The sequence below is a fragment of the Myodes glareolus genome, chromosome 7 (assembly GCF_982192425.1).
Source record: "Myodes glareolus chromosome 7, mMyoGla1.1, whole genome shotgun sequence".
Classification (NCBI taxonomy): domain Eukaryota; kingdom Metazoa; phylum Chordata; class Mammalia; order Rodentia; family Cricetidae; genus Myodes; species Myodes glareolus.
Window position 1 is genome coordinate 51,346,021 of NC_142032.1, and position 18,136 is coordinate 51,364,156.

General features: G+C 40.7%; 1 protein-coding gene across 3 annotated transcripts; it reads left to right on the forward strand.

Moving 5' to 3' along the window:
* Positions 1-2,009: 2,009 nt before the first annotated feature.
* LOC125405899 (membrane-spanning 4-domains subfamily A member 12-like) lies at positions 2,010-18,117 on the forward strand. 3 transcript variants are annotated; one of them, XM_048442690.3, is made up of 7 exons: positions 2,010-2,163; positions 5,403-5,684; positions 14,116-14,253; positions 14,766-14,822; positions 16,714-16,830; positions 17,483-17,593; positions 17,756-18,117. In XM_048442690.3, the coding sequence occupies exons 2-7, from the start codon at positions 5,409-5,411 to the stop codon at positions 17,870-17,872; spliced, it is 816 nt and encodes a 271-aa protein (XP_048298647.3). In that variant the 5' UTR covers positions 2,010-2,163; positions 5,403-5,408; the 3' UTR covers positions 17,873-18,117. The 3 variants fall into 3 exon arrangements, with proteins under 3 accessions (XP_048298647.3, XP_085549763.2, XP_085549762.2); XM_085693637.2 differs by having other exon boundaries at positions 17,483-17,533; XM_085693636.2 differs by lacking the exon at positions 2,010-2,163 and adding an exon at positions 2,406-2,486.
* The last annotated feature ends 19 nt before the right edge of the window (positions 18,118-18,136 follow it).

An 18,136-nucleotide genomic window follows, 5' to 3' on the forward strand; every position in this document is an offset into this window, starting at 1 on the left:
TGGTGCTGGCATACTGGATGTCAGCATGTAGAGGGATGCAAATAGATCCATATCTATCACCATGCACTAAACTCAAGTTCAAGTGGATCAAAGACCTCAACATAAATTTAACCACACTGAACTTGACAGAAGAGAAAGTGGGAAGTAGCCTAGAACGTATTAGCACAGGAGACAAGTTCCTGAATGTAACCCCAGTGGCACAGACACTGAGATCAACAATTAATAAACAGAACCTTCTGAAACGGAAAAGCCTCTGTGAGGCAAAGGACACTGTCAACAAGACAAAATGACAGCCTACAGAATGGAAAAAGATCCTCACCAAGTCCACATCTGACAGAGGGATGTTCTCCATAACACATAAAGAACTCAAGAAAATAGACATCAAAATACCAAATGATCCAGTTTAAAAATGGGGTACAGATCTAGACAGAGAATTCTCAACAGAAGAATCTCAAATGTCCCAGATACATTTAAAGAATTGTTCAACATCCTTAGTCATCAGGGAAATGCAAATCAAAACATCTCTGGGATACCATCTTATTCCTGTCAGAATGGCTAAGATAAAAAACACTAAAGACAACTTATGCCAGAAAGGATGTATAGTAAGGGGGAACATGCCTCAGCTCCTGGTGTGAGTGCAAACTTGTACAGCCACTTTAGAAATCAATAAAGTGGTTTCTCAGAAAATTATCAACCAATCAACTTCAAGACCTACCACTCTTAGGCATAAATACAAAGAATGTTCAAATCACAAGGACACTTGTTCAACTATGTTCATAGCAGCATTATGTATAATATCCAGAACCTGGAAATAACCTAGATGCCCCTAAACTAAAGAACGGATAAAGAAAATGTTGTACATTTACACAATGGAGTATTACTCAGCTGTAAAAAAAAAAAAAAACAATAACATCATGAAATTTGCAATCATATAAATGGAACAAGAAAAAAAATCATCCTGAGTGAGATAACTTAGATCCAGAAAGGTAAACATGGTATGTACTCACTCATAAGTAAGTATTAGCTGTAAAGTAAAGGATAACCAGGCTACAGTCCACAGCCCAGACCATATGGATTTCCCTGGGACGGGGAAAAGAAGAGATCTTCTAGATAAACTGGGGGTGGGGTGAGGGATGAGAACATGAGAGATCCGACTGAGCAGGCTAGGAGCTAAACTGAGGGGGAGAGTAATGAAATTTGAGACGTCTTGATGAGGGGGGATTTCAGGGTTAGGAAGAAACCTGGTATCAGAGAAACTCCCAGGAATACACAAGGATGACCCCAATTAAGACTCCTAGCAATAGAGGAGAGGGTACCTGAACTGGCCATCTACTGCAATCAGATTAGTGACTACCCTAATTGTCATCAGAGAGCCTTCATTCAGGAACTGATGAAAGCAGATGCAGAGATCCACAGCCAAGCCCTGGAAGTCCTAATGAAGAGAGGGAGACAGGTTTGTACAAGCCAGGGAGGTCAAGGTCATGAGAGAGGAACCCACAGAGATAGCTGACTTGTGGTACCTTACAGACTCTGGACAAACAGCTGGGAGCCTGTATGGGACCAAACTAAGCAGTCTGCATGTGTGTGACAGTTGTGTAGCTTGGTCTGTTTGTGGGGCTCCTAACGGTAGGATCAGGACCTGCCCCTGGCTTTAAACTTGCTTACGGGAACCTATTTCCAAGCTGGGTTGCCTCGCCCAGCCTTGATGCAGTGGGAGGAGCTTGGTGTGTCCTGCTTCCTTGACCCCCCCATGGGAGGTCTGCCCTTTTCTGAATGGAGTCAGATGAGGAGTGGATGGGTGGGGGGAGGGAATGGAAGGAGAGGAAGGAGGGGAAACTGAGGTCAGGAGTAAAATAAATGAAAAAATAATAATAAATTTAAAAATGTGTTATTTAAAACAAGACCCGGAGCACACTTCCCAGCGTAACTGAGAGGAAACTGCAAATTACAACACAGTCCCATGATTAGAGTGAAACCGGGCAATAAAAGGACTTTGGAATTGTGTAGAGATGGGATAGGCTAGTTTGAAGCAAGGAAGTAAAGGTACTTATAAACTCCAGATAAATATCTGAGGCCAGAACAGATTTTGGAGCTGAGAAAGAAAAGCCAGAGGTGCTGGGAAAGCTGCGAAGTCCACTGAAACCACCCTGCCTCCCTTTCTCAGTGAGTATGAAATGGGGCTGGTCTGACGGGGTGGGTTTGCTGCCACATTCTAGTCTCTGGGCTGGAGTCAAGTCTTGAGTCTGTATTGAGACAGCTGATGAATGAGGGAGAGAGAAACCCGGAGACAAAGACAATTACTACAAAACAAGTTAGAGGCACTTCAAGTATATCTATTTACATATGCGTATCTATAAATCTCATGCTAAGAACAGTGGGTGCAGTTGTATAAAATTCCAGGGACAGTAACCAACAAGTGGGAATCCTTGGAAATAACGTGGTGACCATGGGACCACACTGAACAACAGAAACACTGAAGCACTTGGGTAAGACATTAAAGATGCTTCTTTCTGGAAAAAGAAGGTGGGGAGGGGGGTCCTTCACTGGGTCAGCATTTTATATTTGCTGAAAGATGATGCCTTTAGATGTATGTGCTGCATGATCCTGTGAAAATATCTGTGTGTGACTCTGATGTTTCATTCTATGCTGTAACACATTGTAAATGATAGTATCAACTCCACTCTGTAGTACACTGAATGATAGTGCCAATTTTACCCGGTAATACATTGTAAATAATAGTATCAACTCCACTCTGCTCAAAGCAAGACAGCAAAGAGGAACAAAGAAATTGCAATTGTGGTTTTCCCACCTTTATTTGAAATTAGCTTATTGGCTAGTTTTTCTCTTATTGTTGTGGTCCCCATGCATGCTTTAGAGTTCATGAAAACTTTGGTGTTTTATGTATTCATGTGCTTAAAAATTAGTTGTGGTAGTTCTCATTTTTTTAAAAAAGACAACTGATAATAAATAGCTTATCAATTGCTAAGTGAAAAAACTGAGCTAACTCTATAAAAAACATGACTCATGACTGAACTTACTGGTTTTCCCTTCTGTGCCTCCTCATTGGGACTGGATAATCAGTTAATCGTCATCCTGCCATCACTTGTGCTTGTGCACATCATATCTATGCATTACGTCATTTTGGTATTAACCAAAAAGTACAGACTGGGTCATTTCTTATCATTTTCTAAAAAATAGCCTGATATGACACAAATACATCCTGAGGCCAGCATGGGTTTTATAGTGTCAGATAAAGAAATAGAGTCTGTATTATGTATGAAACTTACATATGCAGAAACTAGGTAACAGATATAAAATCAGAAATAGATGATAAATAAACATCTTGAAAATTGCCTAACAAATGTAAATGATATATTTAAAAATATATGCAAAAATATGCAATAATCTGCAACAAAGACAATAATGTTCTCTGTGTGTCTGTCTCTATCTCCACCCCTATCGCTCTTTCTCCCTCACTTTCTCTCATAGGGCAATCATTTCAATGGATTCAGTTTTTAAGGCCAGGAAAATTTTTGTCCTGACTTATTACTGTACCCCATCTCCTGTCTCCTCCCTCTTTGCACTGATCTCTTGAAATCCAACCCTTCTTGCCAAATGGGCTTCCATTCTCTACATGAAATATGACTTTGGGTTCTAATTCCACGATAGTCGCGGCTGTTTTTCAAGCTCTTGCTCTGTGCTGGCAAGTCTTCAAACGGCTTTATGAAAACTGCCATCCTTCAAACTTTGTACCAACTATTTAAATGGCAACATCTGTTGTTTTACAGCTTAGATGCAGGAGCTAACAGGGATTTAATTGAGAAAGATGCTCAAGGTACCACAGTTAGTGAAGTATCAGGTTGGAGACTAAAAAGATCTGGAATAATATTTAGTCTCAGAAACTCAGTCTTCACATGCATGGTTCCTGTTTCAATAGTTATTTGCATGTTGTGAGGAATCACTCCTCGTAGCCCTAGAAGAAAGATATTCTTTTATTGCTTTTCGCACCATATTGCAGAGAAATAGCAGAAAAGAAAGTTCAACAAAACTTTAGCTAGTGTCAGAGCCAGAATTCTAACCCCAAACTGATGCTTATAACTGAACACAGTACACACCTCCTGTAGTATGTAATGAATGTTATCCTAAAGAGTTCATTTGAAGTCTGAGGAGAGGCTTACTCTTACTGCTAATCTGTTACAGCAACAGATAGAAAACAATATTGATATCAATAATGCAACTCGATGGCAAGGAAGGTGGTCCAAGATTAAAATTATTTGTTAGGGAAAGTCACTAGCTCACATATGGCCACTGATGTTATTTTATTTAGATAAACTACTCTTGAGGGTTCTTATTCATTCAGTATCTCAGACCCAATGTGCTGTTGGAATTCCTTTTCCCTTCTCAGGTTTTTGATAGGACTGAAGACTAGATAGTTGTAGTTACTTTTGTCTCATGACTTAGTCAAGCCATTTCTAGCATAAGATTTAGAATCCTTAGGATAGAATAACTATTGAAACATTTAGCATATGTTTCTTGATTGATATTGTTTATGCTGGTTGGAATTTTAATTTTTATACTTGGTATTTGTTCTTATTTTATGTAGTTTTGTATTGGGTTTGGAACTCTCTTATTTAGACAAAAGGGGGAGGTGCTGTGGGACCTCCTTCAGCCAATGGCCTTTGAGGTGCTGGTCCACTTTGGAGGTGGTCTCAGGTCCCATTCTGGGCTAGTGTGGAACTATTTTAAATTCCAATACCAATGTGGCCAAGGAAACTTCGATGGAAGTAAATCTCTATGATTAAATGTGGACAAAAGTCACTAGCAATCCTTAAAGAAAGAAGAAGAAAACTGCACACCAAAAACATTGTGTTCAGTATTCTTGGATTCATTTTTGAGATCTTTTCTGCAAGCCATATTCTTGTATTCACAGATGTCAAAGAGCCCTGGAGAAGGAATGCCTTTATCCTTTGTCGAAGTATAAATTATATAACCAACCTACTGATATATCAAACCACGGGCATTTTAATAGGGGCAACTGTTCAGACCATGTGTTCAGAGTCCTGATACTTCAGTCCCCCATGCCTTCTGATGCCCTTCAAAAGCAATGAACTTAGAAAAACACACATGCATGTGCACATGCACATGTACATGAACACACTGCAAAATTCAATATGAAGAACTGAAAACGAAATGTATTCCCATCATCCCTCCTTTACTTCTTTTGAGCCCCAGGATATATGGGATCCCAAGGTCAAATGAGAATTATATTTTTATTGCTTGTCACTAGCCAGTATCTGCTCACTTTCTCTCTCCCATTTGCATAGAAAACTGACACTTGACAAAGTGTCCTTTCATTTCTTATCTTGGTAAATGTGTTATTTTGTATATTTTCTGCTTCTTAGGACATAATGACGTCTTCCCAGACAACTACCTACCCTGGAATGCATGTCACCATTCCCAATCCTTACCCACCACCAAGTTCCATGGCTCTTCATCCTCAACCACCTTTGGGTTTTCTAAACATAGGAAACGAAGTACAGACTGGGCAAATTTCTTACATTACACCTCCAGGAATCCTCACTACCCATCAGCTCGGTCTGGAAAATGTGCCAACAGGGCATCCAGCTTCAGGAACAACAACAACAACCAACCCCAAATTTAAAGATGCAGCAATAGCTCTTGGGGTAAGTGTATTTGCCACTAGAGTTTAAATGTTTCATTTGCAAGGTTTTCATGCATCTGTCAGTGACAATAGCATATTGTCAAATGAGCAAAAATATTGGAAGATTGTTCTGATAATTGTATCTCTCCCTGAAAGAAAAGTTCAATCTGTGCATGAGTTTTTCTGGGTTAATTTATTTTAGATTCAGTCATGAGTCTAACAGTTGATAGAAGACATTTCCTAGCAGGAAGATCCTGTAATCGTGATGTAACAGGAGCCCAACTACTTCTTGCTTGATCTCACTGCTGTGAAAGTCTTTTTAGACAACCTCACCTCTGTCACAGGATTGATTACACATGTATATTTCTATAAAGATGAATTAACTTTAAAGAGATCATTTAAAACTGTCTTAAAGGGAATAGAGCTACTAGCAAACTGTCTGGAGAAAGCAGAATGTGAAAAACCCTTGGAAATTTATGTCTCTGTTGCTTTACTTCACAAAAGTTGATTTGAACTGGACACCCACAGTCTTGTTTCTATCAGCACTGGAAAGCAAGCCTGACTTGTAGTAAAGTCTCCACGTGCTTACCCAGAAGTCACCACCATTTGTTACCTTTCCCCGTACCTCTTCAGACACTCCGGCAATGTGTCATGTCTCTTCCTGGGTACAGCTCCAAAATCTTGGCTACGGGAGTCAGTAGACAACAGGTGCCTACTATGTATTTGAATTCTTCTAGCCATCTTACCAGCTAGTGCTTTTTGGTAATTTAGTCAAGTCACCGTGTTTCAGGCAAGTAAAAATAAACAGTACTCCACCCCACAGTCCAGCAGCTATTCCACACTGGGAAGGTGGCTCCTTGGATCTCACCCTGCCAAGTGGAGTACATTCCCTGCAAATGCATAGCTCACAATGCCACTTCACACAGTTGCTGAAAATATCTGGGAGGACAAAGCAGGAACAGCCTCTGCCTTCAGGGCACCCATAGCCACGCTGGGGAAATCGGGCTGCACACACAATAAAGATGCAATCTAGAGAGTGTGTGAGAAGGTAAAAAAATAATACACAGATATTGACTGAGGCAACCCAGACTAAGGAAGACAAAAATCTGTGTTCTCTCTCATACGCACATCCTGTCTTTTACTGTTGGGGGGTGGCAGTGTGTGAGGAGGTAGAGAGGAGCTCACGAGAAGAGAAAAAGAGGTGCTGAGGAAAGGGATGGGCGATAGGGCACATGGAAACAGAAGGGAGGCTTGTAGGAGCAGAAGGGTATGCAGAGGGTGCAAAGAAACAGATGAGAGGAGAGGAGAAAGAAAATATCAATAATTTCAATAATTTCATTTGAAAATGTCATAACAAACCCTAGTACTTTATATGCTAACAAAACTTAAGTAATTAACATACAGAGTGTAAGAGGGAGAAGAAGAAGCAGGCAGTAAATGGGTCAAAACCTGAAGTTGATCAAGACGGGCACTCCAAAAGCATGAAGTTCAAAGTGAACCACACAGCTATCAGGACAAAAAAAATGACCAGTGTAAAGGCTTTAGAAGAACATTGCATGTGGTGTATTTGATGAGCAGGAGGAGGCCAATAAAATAGAGCAGACTGCACAAAGGAAGGAACAGCTGGAAGGAGGTCAAAGAGGAAGTGGGGGCAAACCTGGTGGTACATCTGGAGCAGACAGATGACTTTTACTATGTGGAACAAAGATTCATTTGAAGCATTCCTCCTGGCAGAAAAAAACATATGCAACCAAAATATATTTAAAGAAAAGGCGAAGTTCTGCTAAAAATAAAATAAAATAAACACAGTTAGCAGAAGCTGGGTCCTCGCCACGAAGACTCTGAAGCTACACCCCAAGTTACCACAATACTTTGGGGACCACAGACGGTGGGGGTAGAATATTTGGTTCCCTCTGCTCAACACCTCTGTGATAGTTAGCTTTAACTGTCAGCCTAGAATCACCTGAGAATAGAGACTCGATGAAGGATTTTCTGCATTGTGTTGCCCAGTGGGTGTGTCTTTGAGGCTTTGTCTTAATTAAGTTCATTGATAGGAGAGAACCCAGCCCACCATGGGTGACACCATTCCCCAGGCAGGGATTTCTGGGCAATATCAGAGTGGAGAAACCAATCTGAGCATGAACAAACAAGCAGGTATGCATACATTTCTATCTCATGTGATATGATTAACTTTTTGAAGTATCTGCCTTGACTTCTCTACAGTAACAGACTATAACCTGGGATTGTGAGGTGAAAATAAACCTAATCTAAATTACTTTTTGCCTATGATATTTTATCACAGCAACACAGGAAACTGGGGATGAAATCAGCTGGGACGATCACCAAAACCACAGAACAAGTTGAATGTGTAAGTGGTTAGGGCTGTAGGTAATTTTAATCAATTAAGTGTAGAGCCAGGGTTATATGGGCAGAAAGGAAGTCAGTACCCAGATTGTGCTCCTAGAGAATGACTTGTGGAAACAAATCTCAAGTCATATGCAGGAGTTTCCAGTCTGAGATGTAGCATTGGCTAAAACGGGTCACCAGCTCTCAGAAGCTGTGTCTAAAGGATGATGAACATATGTAGATGTGCAAGAAGAATTGTTCAGAGGGAAGGTTCATGGCTTTCACAAGTCTCAGTGCATTTCAACAATGTATTATTATTATAGCATATTTATGAAATTGTTGTTTTCTTTTAATTCATTTTAATTTTATTCATTACTATTCATTGAGAAAATAAACACAGAAATTTCCGAGGCTCTAGTCTTCCTGGATAGATAAGATCAAGCATAAACTTGAGAAGAAATGAACTATGGATATGGCACTGAGCTTTGAACCAATACAGCAGCTGTTGCTTCTCAGAAAACCATGTTTACTCTACAAAAGAAGTAGTGATAAGAAAGTAAAAGGTTTATCCCTTATCATTGGTGAAATCCCTCTCACCTGGTGTGAGAAAAGTTGCATATCAGTATTTTAAAAACACATAGTACAAGGCCTAGAACGATGGTACTGGGGTTAAGATCACGGGTTGCTCTTGCAGAGGACCTCAGTTCCATTCCTAGCACCCACTTGGTGGCTCACAGTTGTTTGTAACCCCAGTTCCAGGGGATCAGACCCCACTCCTCAGGCATTCTGGAGCACCACAAGGCATCCTGGAGCATCACCAGGCATACAGATGCTGCACAGACATGCATACAAGAAAAACACCCAGACATAGAAAATAAGATAATAGTAACTTTTAAAATTAAAAATATGAAAAATATAAAAGCAAATTATGCCATGTGGTTTATATCTTAAATCTTAAAATAAGAGGAATTTACAAAGCAAAGGTTCATTTGACTAGCATAATGACCAAGACAACACAGAATGGGTGGAACCAAGCTAAGCCTGAAAGGACAGAGTCCAAATGTGTTTTGGAGTCAGTCCACTGCCATGCATTCTGGACATCTGCCCCTTCATAACTGTGTGCCCTTGGGCACTTGATTTCTTATGGCTTTGCATCTCCACCTAGTTGTTGGTAGAGTGACAGGCAAGATGTTTAGAGCATTGTCAAGTGTATGATTGATACTCTAGGAGTGACTTCATCTCTATTGACTCCTTTTCTCATGACGAGCACTGGCTGGGCAGGAAACTGTGCTACTTTTGCAAGACAGTCACTGTCACCCCAATCACAGCATTCTTTACAAACTAATAGACTCACAGCAGACACTACGAGATGCTTAAGGACTCACATTTTCTAAAGATTTCTCTGGAAACTATTCGGAAATCAAACAAGGTGCTTCTTAAAAATGTTTAGTGTGTGTGTGTGTGTGTGTGTGTGTGTGTGTGTGTGTGTGTGCAAGCACATACATGGAGGTCAGAGGGCCTCCTTGCAAGACTCAGTTCTGATGTGGGATTCCCCTCTGTATGCTATGAATATGTTTCATTACCATTGATGAATGAATAAAGCTGCTTTGGCCTATGGCAAGGCAAAATATAGCCAGGCTGGAAGGGATAGAGAGAGAGAGTAGGCAGAGTCAGGGAGACGCCATGTAGCTGTGAAAAGGAGAAAGACACCAGACCTTACAGTAGGCCACAGCTTCGTGGTGATGTATAGATGAATAGAAATGGGTTAATCTAAGATGTAAACATTAGTTAATAAGAAGCCTGATCTAATAGGCCATGCAGTATTGCAACTAATACAGTTTCTGTGTGATTATTTGGGTCTTAGAAGTCAGAAATGAACAAGCAGTTTTGGTTTACAAAATGGCATGCCAACGTGAGGCAACTATATCCACATAAAACCTGAGAGAGCTTGGGTAGGCACAAAAGAACAGAGTTAGCCAGGCAGTGGTGGCGCACGCCTTTAATCCCAGCACTTGGGAGGCAGAGGCAGATGGATCTCTGTGGGTTCAAATTCAGCCTGGTCTAGAAGAGCTAGTTCCAGAACAGGCTCCAAAGCCACAGAAAAACCCTGTCTCGAAAAACCAAAAACCAAAAAAAAAAAAAAAAAAAAAAAAAAAAAAAAAAAAAAAGAACAGAGTTAAGCACAGCTTCTTGGTAACAGCATTTTCTTGGGTGGGCTCTGTTTGCTAGAAGGAAACAGAGGCACAGATCCTTTAAGAGAAGGCTTCCTGACTCAGTGGTGGCAGCAAAACCTGCGCAGCTTATTTAAGAAGGCTTCCTGGTATGGGCTGAGTTGCATGGACAGCGATGGCTCTTTCAGAGGTTCTAAACTGAAATTGTGAGCAGCGTGCTAGTTGCTTAATGGCGACACAGACCAGCTGCGTTCCTGGAGCTGGGGCAGGGAGCGTACCTCCACCACATTGCATGAGGAGGAGCAAACAGACAAAGCCACGGAGTAGATCCTAGCCATGGCCCCTTAGCGTTAAAAAGAAAGGTCAGAAATTGATTAAAGATACACAATAAAGACAGATTCAGACATAAAAAACCTCTAAATGAGACACATTGTATTTTTAAAATGTATGAATGCTTGGGAGAGGAAAAAGAGTATACACAGTTATAGGAAGAAAGAAATAGTTTTAAAGAGACAGTAAAAGTAATATAAGAGTCCAGACAGTCATATATTAAAAGAGTAAAGAAAAATGAGCCATGTAAATGTAGAATATACACAGAAAGTCTGGATTATGCATATTACTGTGGGGTTTTTTCTTTGAATTTTTTGACTTCAGAAAGATATTTGATTCTGGGGGCTGCAAAGTTAAACCAACATAAAGGTATCCTGACTTCAAAATTTAGGTCTAAGAATATGTTGCTTTAGAAAAGAGGTTTTGCTTTCGTTTCCACAGAAGATGAGAATCTGTGGATTTCTTCCAGGCTAATGTGATTTTATGAAAAATAAAATCCCCCCAAAGGTCTCCATGAACCCTAAAATTACTTTGCCCGACAAATAGCAGAAAGTAGTTTGAAAAAAACTACACCCAAATTCCCAAAATGATTGTTTATAAATGTTTATTTTCATTTAAAGGAGGTTAATTATAAATGATTAATGGTTACAGTCAATTTCTAAAAGAAAAAATAAGGGGCATATGATGTACAGTGATGAATATATTGGTATGGACTTTGGTCTACTGATACAAATTTAAGGTCAATGTGTTTCACTGTGCATATATATTTCTGCTCTTGTTTAAAGTGTTGTGTTTGTGCAGTTCATTTAAAAGTAAAATGCATAATTAAAATACAGATTAATAGATAGTCATTTAGAATAGTCAAACTTGTAGTTATGTTAGTTAGGTTTTCTAGATATATAGAGATATGTTTCACTTAGATAGATATTCTTCAAACCTTTCAAAGACTTACAGAATATGGCATTTAAAATGCTTTAAGAACTTAGATTTTTCTCAACAGTGGGACATGTCTACTTCTGGCAGTACCAATTACTTCAGAGAGGTTGGTGGGTATTGAAGAAATTCATTATGGAATTTGCCCTCAATGGGACAAGGTTGGCCATTTGAGCACAAAACTGTTCTTACCAGGACTGGGTAATGTTATGCTAAATAAACTGGACATGCAGGACCCACAGAAAAGTGACTGCTAAACTTTCCGAAAGATGGAATGGTCCTTCCTGCTTCATAGACGAAACTGCCAGACGTTCTGCAGGACACAGAAGAAAGCAACTGATAAACTTTGCCATCACAAGGCAGAACAGATCTCACATTCCCTGCTTTGTGGAAAAGTCCACTGGATACTATGGGCCTGTAGGCTCAAGATGGATGCCCCAGTGGTACAGAAGAACTCTTGGTGACTTTCCAGGCAGTGAGATGTTTCTGTCAGTTCTAGAGTTTTAGAAGTCGCTTACAATGCATTTCCTGTTAACTGAGATAATATTACATCCTTCTGGAGTCTTTGATGGAGTTGAAGATTAGATGGTTATAATTTTCCTCAGTTATGACAAAGATAAGTTAGTTATTAAACTTTAGATTCACAAAAATAAAATAGATGATAGAATATTTCTTTAATTTTGCCAGGTACAAATAGACTAAATATTATAACCATAATTCTTGCTTGATGTCTATTTTGTTATATGTAATTTTACTATGGTAAAGTTAAAACTTTCCTTTTATTTAGACAGAAAGGGGGAGATGATGTGGGATTCCCCTCTGTAGGCTATGAATATGTTTCATTACCATTGGTTAACGAAGCTGTTTTGGCCTATGGCAGGGCAGAATACAGCCAGGATGGAAGGGATAGAGAGAGAGAGTAGGTGGAGTCAGGGAGACACCAAACAACTGGTGAAGAAGAAAGATACCAGACCTTACTGGTAGGCCACAACCTCATGATGATACATAGATTAACAGAAAGGGTCAGCACTCAGGGGCTGGACAGCCCCGAAGACCAGGATAGAATCAAACATGACTGGCAAAAAAATAGTCAATGAAATGATTTCTAATAATATTCTGCTATACTCATAGATCATTGCCTAGCCCCATTGTCATCAGAGAAAGTTCACCCAGCAACAGATGGAAACAGGTACAGAAACTCACAGCCAAACATTCGGCAGACCTCAGGGAATCACATGGAAGGGGAGGAAGCATGAGAGCCAGAGGGGTCAAGGACAAGAAAACCACAGAATCAACTAACCTGGGCTTGTAGGTTCTCACAGGACTGAACTGGCAGCAAAAGAGTTTTCAGGAGACTGATTTGGGCCCTCTGTACATATGTTACAGTTGTGTAGCTTGGCCTTCTTGTGGGACTCTTTAACAGTGAGAATAAGGGCTATCTATGACTCTGTTACCTGCTTTTGGGACCCTTTACTCCTACTTGGTTGCTGGTAGTAGGAGAGGAAGTGCCTAGTCTTCTAGATAGATATCTAGATTTGATATACCATGGCTGGCTAATATACATGGGAGGTCTGCCCTTTTCTGAAGAGAAAGGAGAGAAAGGGGGTAGAGTTGGATGGGGTAGAGATTAAAGAGAGGGACTGGGACGCAGAGTGGGAGGGGAAACTGCAATTGGTCTGGAAATTGACTAATTAAATAAATAGACCCTGTTTGAGGGGCCAGTGAGATGGCTCAGTGGGTCAGGAATTTGTTGTCTAGTCAGATGACCAGAGTGTGATACTTAGACCCCATGTGGTGGGAATAACTGTGTAAACAGAGACTGCACATCCGTTTCCCAGCTGCCCAGACTCGAATAATCACACAGAAACTATATTAATTACAGCACTGCTTGGTCTATTAGCTTAGGCTTCTTATTAACTAATTTTTACATATTAGATGAACCCATTTCTGTTAATCTATGTATCATCATGAGGTTGTGGCCTACCAGTAAGGTCTGGTATCTTTCTTCTTCACCAGTTGTTTGGTGTCTCCCTGACTCCACCTACTCTCTCTCTCTATCCCTTCCATCCTGGCTGTATTCTGCCCTGCCATAGGCCAAAACAGCTTCGTTAACCAATGGTAATGAAACATATTCATAGCCTACAGAGGGGAATCCCGCATCATCTCCCCTTTTTTAAAGAAAAGTCTTTATTAGACTTTTCTGTCTAAATAAAAGGAAAGTTTTAACTTTACCATAGTAAAATTACATATAACAAAATAGACATCAAGCAAGAATATAGCTGGGTCCTGAAGCAGGTCAATTCTCAGTTTTCTGAGAAACTGCCATATTGATTTCCAAAGCATCTGTTCATGTTTGCACTCCACAAGCAACAGAAGAGTCTTCCTCTTATTTCCACATCCTCACCAGCATGAGCTGTCACTTGTGTTTTTGATCTTATTCATTCTGATGGAATCTCAGAGTCATTTTGATGTGCATTTCTCTGACAGCTAAGGATGCCAAACAAGGGTTTGACTTGAGGCCCTTCCTCCCCCGCTATTTCAGTATACATCAAATCATTCACTGTTTGGGTGAGTTCTCAGAGATTCTGGCAAGATGGACAGTAAATAAACAGGAGTTTCATGGACTAGAAATAAAGAAATCATTTTAAAATACCTCTTTGTTTTCCTTTTCAGGCAGTCCATATCACAACTGGATTGATGCACATTGGTTTTGGAATTGTTCTTGGATTGCTGAGCACCAATTACCATATGTCTTGGGGATTTTACTCTGTTGCTTTTATTGGTGGATATCCATTCTGGGGTGGACTCTCTGTGAGTAGATTGCTAGGACATCTCTCCCTTATAGCCTATTCACAGCTCAGTTCTTGATAGATGATGTGTCTGAGGGCTAGAGAACTTTGAGAAATAACAGCTCTGCTTGAGCAGGAGAAAGGAGGGCTGTCACTCCCCACTACAGACTGACAATTTAAACTCACTGTAAATGCAAGAGCAGATCAAGAACCAATATGCTGGATGGAGAGTCGTGAGAGGGAGTGATCAGAAACATGGCAAGACTAGGCCATTGACAAGATGAGGTTGAGAACAAGATGAGGCTGGGCAGGAGGCCCAATCATCCATGCAAACTCAGAGCCACCTGTAACAGTTCTTTACATGCAAGAAAACAGGGAGGGGAATCAGAGATGTATCCCCAAAGTGAATCTTAAAATAACTGAGTGGTGTGTGAGGGAAACAAAACATAGGCAGCTAGGGCAGCCTCCTGTCTAAGGAGACAGTCCCAGGCACAGCAGAGAACCTACCGGTCACGAATCTGTCTGTTTCTACAGTTCATTGCTTCTGGCTCACTCTCCGTATTGGCATTCAAGAAGCTCGCCCCCTCTCTGGTAAGTTAGAAAACAGTCTACCTTTAAATCCTTTTAAAGACTGGTTTGATTTACCAGCAAGGACAACTTGAGAGAGTAGATTCAAAGAGTGGGGATGGAAGCTTGTTCTCAAAATATCTGCCAGCTGCCAGGTAATGTCTGTGCTGGTGCGGGGGAGGGGTACAGTTTGCCACCAAGAAAGGCAGAGCCCCACATCCAGGCTCTGGAAAGCACAAGAGTGGGCATGAGTACAGGTAAGTGTTGTTTAAGCTTTAGCCCAATGGCTCCCTGGTTCTGTTGGGTCACACAACATTCAGGTCCAAGGAAGAAACTAGGAACCAAAACCCACTGACATGCCTCTTCAATTACAAAGACCCGGGTGCTCACGGCCAGTTCTCAGCTCTGTCTTGTATTTTAGGTGTGTAATTCCTATTCTTACTCAAATTGTCTCTGTTGTCAGTTCTTTAAACTGCCATTGAAAACATCTGGTTCAAAGGATAAGAGCGCACAGAAATGTCCACAGAGATGGGAGTTCAGTTCTCTCAAGCCACAGCATGCCCCTTGTTGCGATTTCCTGGCTTAACGGCAAACCAGGAGAGAGATATTTTTCCCCTAAACCTAGAGCAGAAGTGGTTTCGAGATATGAAGCTATGTGCAAGAACAAAGATAGGGGAGATGGGAAGATGGAATCATGTTGTCTGTGCACTCCAGATAAAATAGTGGATCAAGCTAGAGGTAGACCCAGCCTAGCTCTGATTAGTCATATCCACTGAAATCCACAAACGAAACAGCATCCTTCTCTGTATAGGGCCCTGCCACTCAGAGGTTGTGTAGAAAGAGAGTCTGTCTTTGGGGATGATGCAATTAGATAGGAATGTGTAAAGTTAATACTGGGACTGCCTCCTGTGTGATAGCTATAAGAGTTAAAAGTGATATCATTTTAAATATAGAACAAAATACCTATCAGAGAATAATGCCCATTAAAAGTTTGCTCTTGTGACTGGAGAAATGGCTCAGAAGTTAAGGTCACTGACTTGACCACTCCTCTATAGGGCCTGTGTTTCATTCCCAGCACTCACCCAGTGACTCATAATCTCTGTAACTCCAGTTCCAGGGGATTCAGTGGTCTCTCCTGGCTTCCTTGGGCACTGCATACTCATGATACATAGATATAACGCAGGCAAACACCTACAAATTAAAAAAAAATAAATCTCAAAAAATAAAAATCTTGTTTGTCCTTTTATTGTTTTTACAAAGTAGAGTTGCTTTTTATTTTTATTTTTATTGAGACAGGGTTTCTCTCCATAATAACCCTCACTATCTTGGAACTCACTCTGTAGACCAGGCTGGCCTCAAACTCACAGAGTGTCACCTGTCTCTGCCTCACAGGTGCTGAAATTAAAGGTGTGTACCACAACACCTAGCTGATTTTTAATTTTTTACTTTCATTTTTTTCATACAATATATCTAAGTATATTCTTTTATCCCCAAATTGTCCCAGATATTCCCAACTTTCCTACTCATTCAACTTTATGTTCTTTCTCTTTCATAAAAAAAAGGAAGGAAGGAAGGAAGGTAGGTAGGTATCGGGAACAAAATAACAAAATTGTCCCTCTAGATCCCTGACCCCTGAGAGGAAGGTTTTGATGAAGACTTCTCATGTAGAGTTGAGCGTTCCAAAGTCTCTCACTCTCTGTCCAGTTGTGGATCTCACAAATGTTGTTTCATGCTAGGGACATACTCAGTGGTAGAGCATTTGCTTAGGGTGCACCAGACCTTGAGTTCATCCCTCAGCACAATGAAAACTAAAATAAGATGTCAAGGATTAAGAACCATTAATTCGGATAAACTCCCACTCCCTTTAAAGTCACCTGTCTTCTATATGGTTTTCTGTTCTTACTGCCTCCAACAGTTGAAAAGCACCCTGGCAACGAACATTATTAGTGTTATCTTTGCCTCTGTTGGCGTGATTCTGTTTGTGTGGGATCTGAACATCAACGGCTACTATTATCAAAACTACTGGATGGTGGTGAGTATCCTGCCATGGACCATGATGACTGCTCTCTCCTCAATGCCAGTGTATATCTACCGTCTCCTATTTACTATACAGCAGCTCTGTTGAGAAAATTCTCTGTGTTTCTAACCCTACTCCCAGGAATGTGATCGCTAAGACACAAGGTGAGAAAATTACATTTGCAGATAGATGGCATCAGAAGACCAACCCCGTGTCCACCTCAGGAGCACTGGGTAGAGGGTGGCAGGGTGTCAGCTCCTCCAAAATGCGCAGGATTCCTTTTGAGCACTTTATAATTCTGCATAAATAAGGTATCAAAGTGTGAAGTGGCTTTTGTAGGATGGAAACAGAGGAAGATTTCTGCTCATGTGCAATCAACTCCCTCTGAATATTTCCTTATTGTCATCAAATACTTATTTCAGAGAAATACAAATTAATTTTGATTTTTTTAGAAGACTTTTCCTCTCAGCAAGTAGACTGTTTAGGAATATTAGAAAATGAGTATGTGGGGTTTTTTTTCTTTGTAATGGTCTCCTTGCTGTTGTGGAAAATATCACAGAGTGAGTTGAACATGAGGGAGGCAGCACTTTTGATGAGTCAAGACATTTCTGAAGTCTGTATTAGATCCTCCCGTTCAGTCTAACATTCTATATTTTTCTTATTTCAGCTTTCTGGGAGAGGAATTGTAGGCGTGTTGGCAATATTTTCCGTGTTGGAGGTCAGTATAGCATGTGTCATGGTCCACTTTGCCTACCAAACCCTACTCCATGGCAAAAGGGTGAGTTGAGTCTCTTTTTTGTAAAAATAGCATGAATCCCTGCTGCAGAAATGCGGGTTGTAGCGTGGGCTGCTTCCAGAGCTCTCTGTTCTCCAGTGCTGAGACAGAGGCGAACGAAGGGACTGTGCTCATAATGCTGCCTGTTTTCCTTATCCATTCTAGTCTGCCCTGGCTGTTCCAACCGTGCATGTGGCCAACCCCTTGATGCAACAGCCTTTCCCAGATCCTGCAATACACGAGAGAGTACCAGCTTATGCTCCTCAACCATATCAGGCATAAAGAATCACTGGGACAATTTCATGTAGTAAACCTTCTCTGAAAAAAAAATTAGTGCTTGTATTTGGAATTTGTTCCTAAGCTAACAGGCACTGGGTCTTCAGTCTGTGCCTCTTTCTGCTTAGCATTACTGTGCCTGTTAAGGGGGAAGGACAAGAGAGCTGAAAACCGACTCTGCAATGCTCTCAGCATTAGAAACCTTCTGCTTGTGTTACCTTTTCCACAATAAAAGGTCCTGAAGAACATAAGCCTCTTTCGATATCTTTC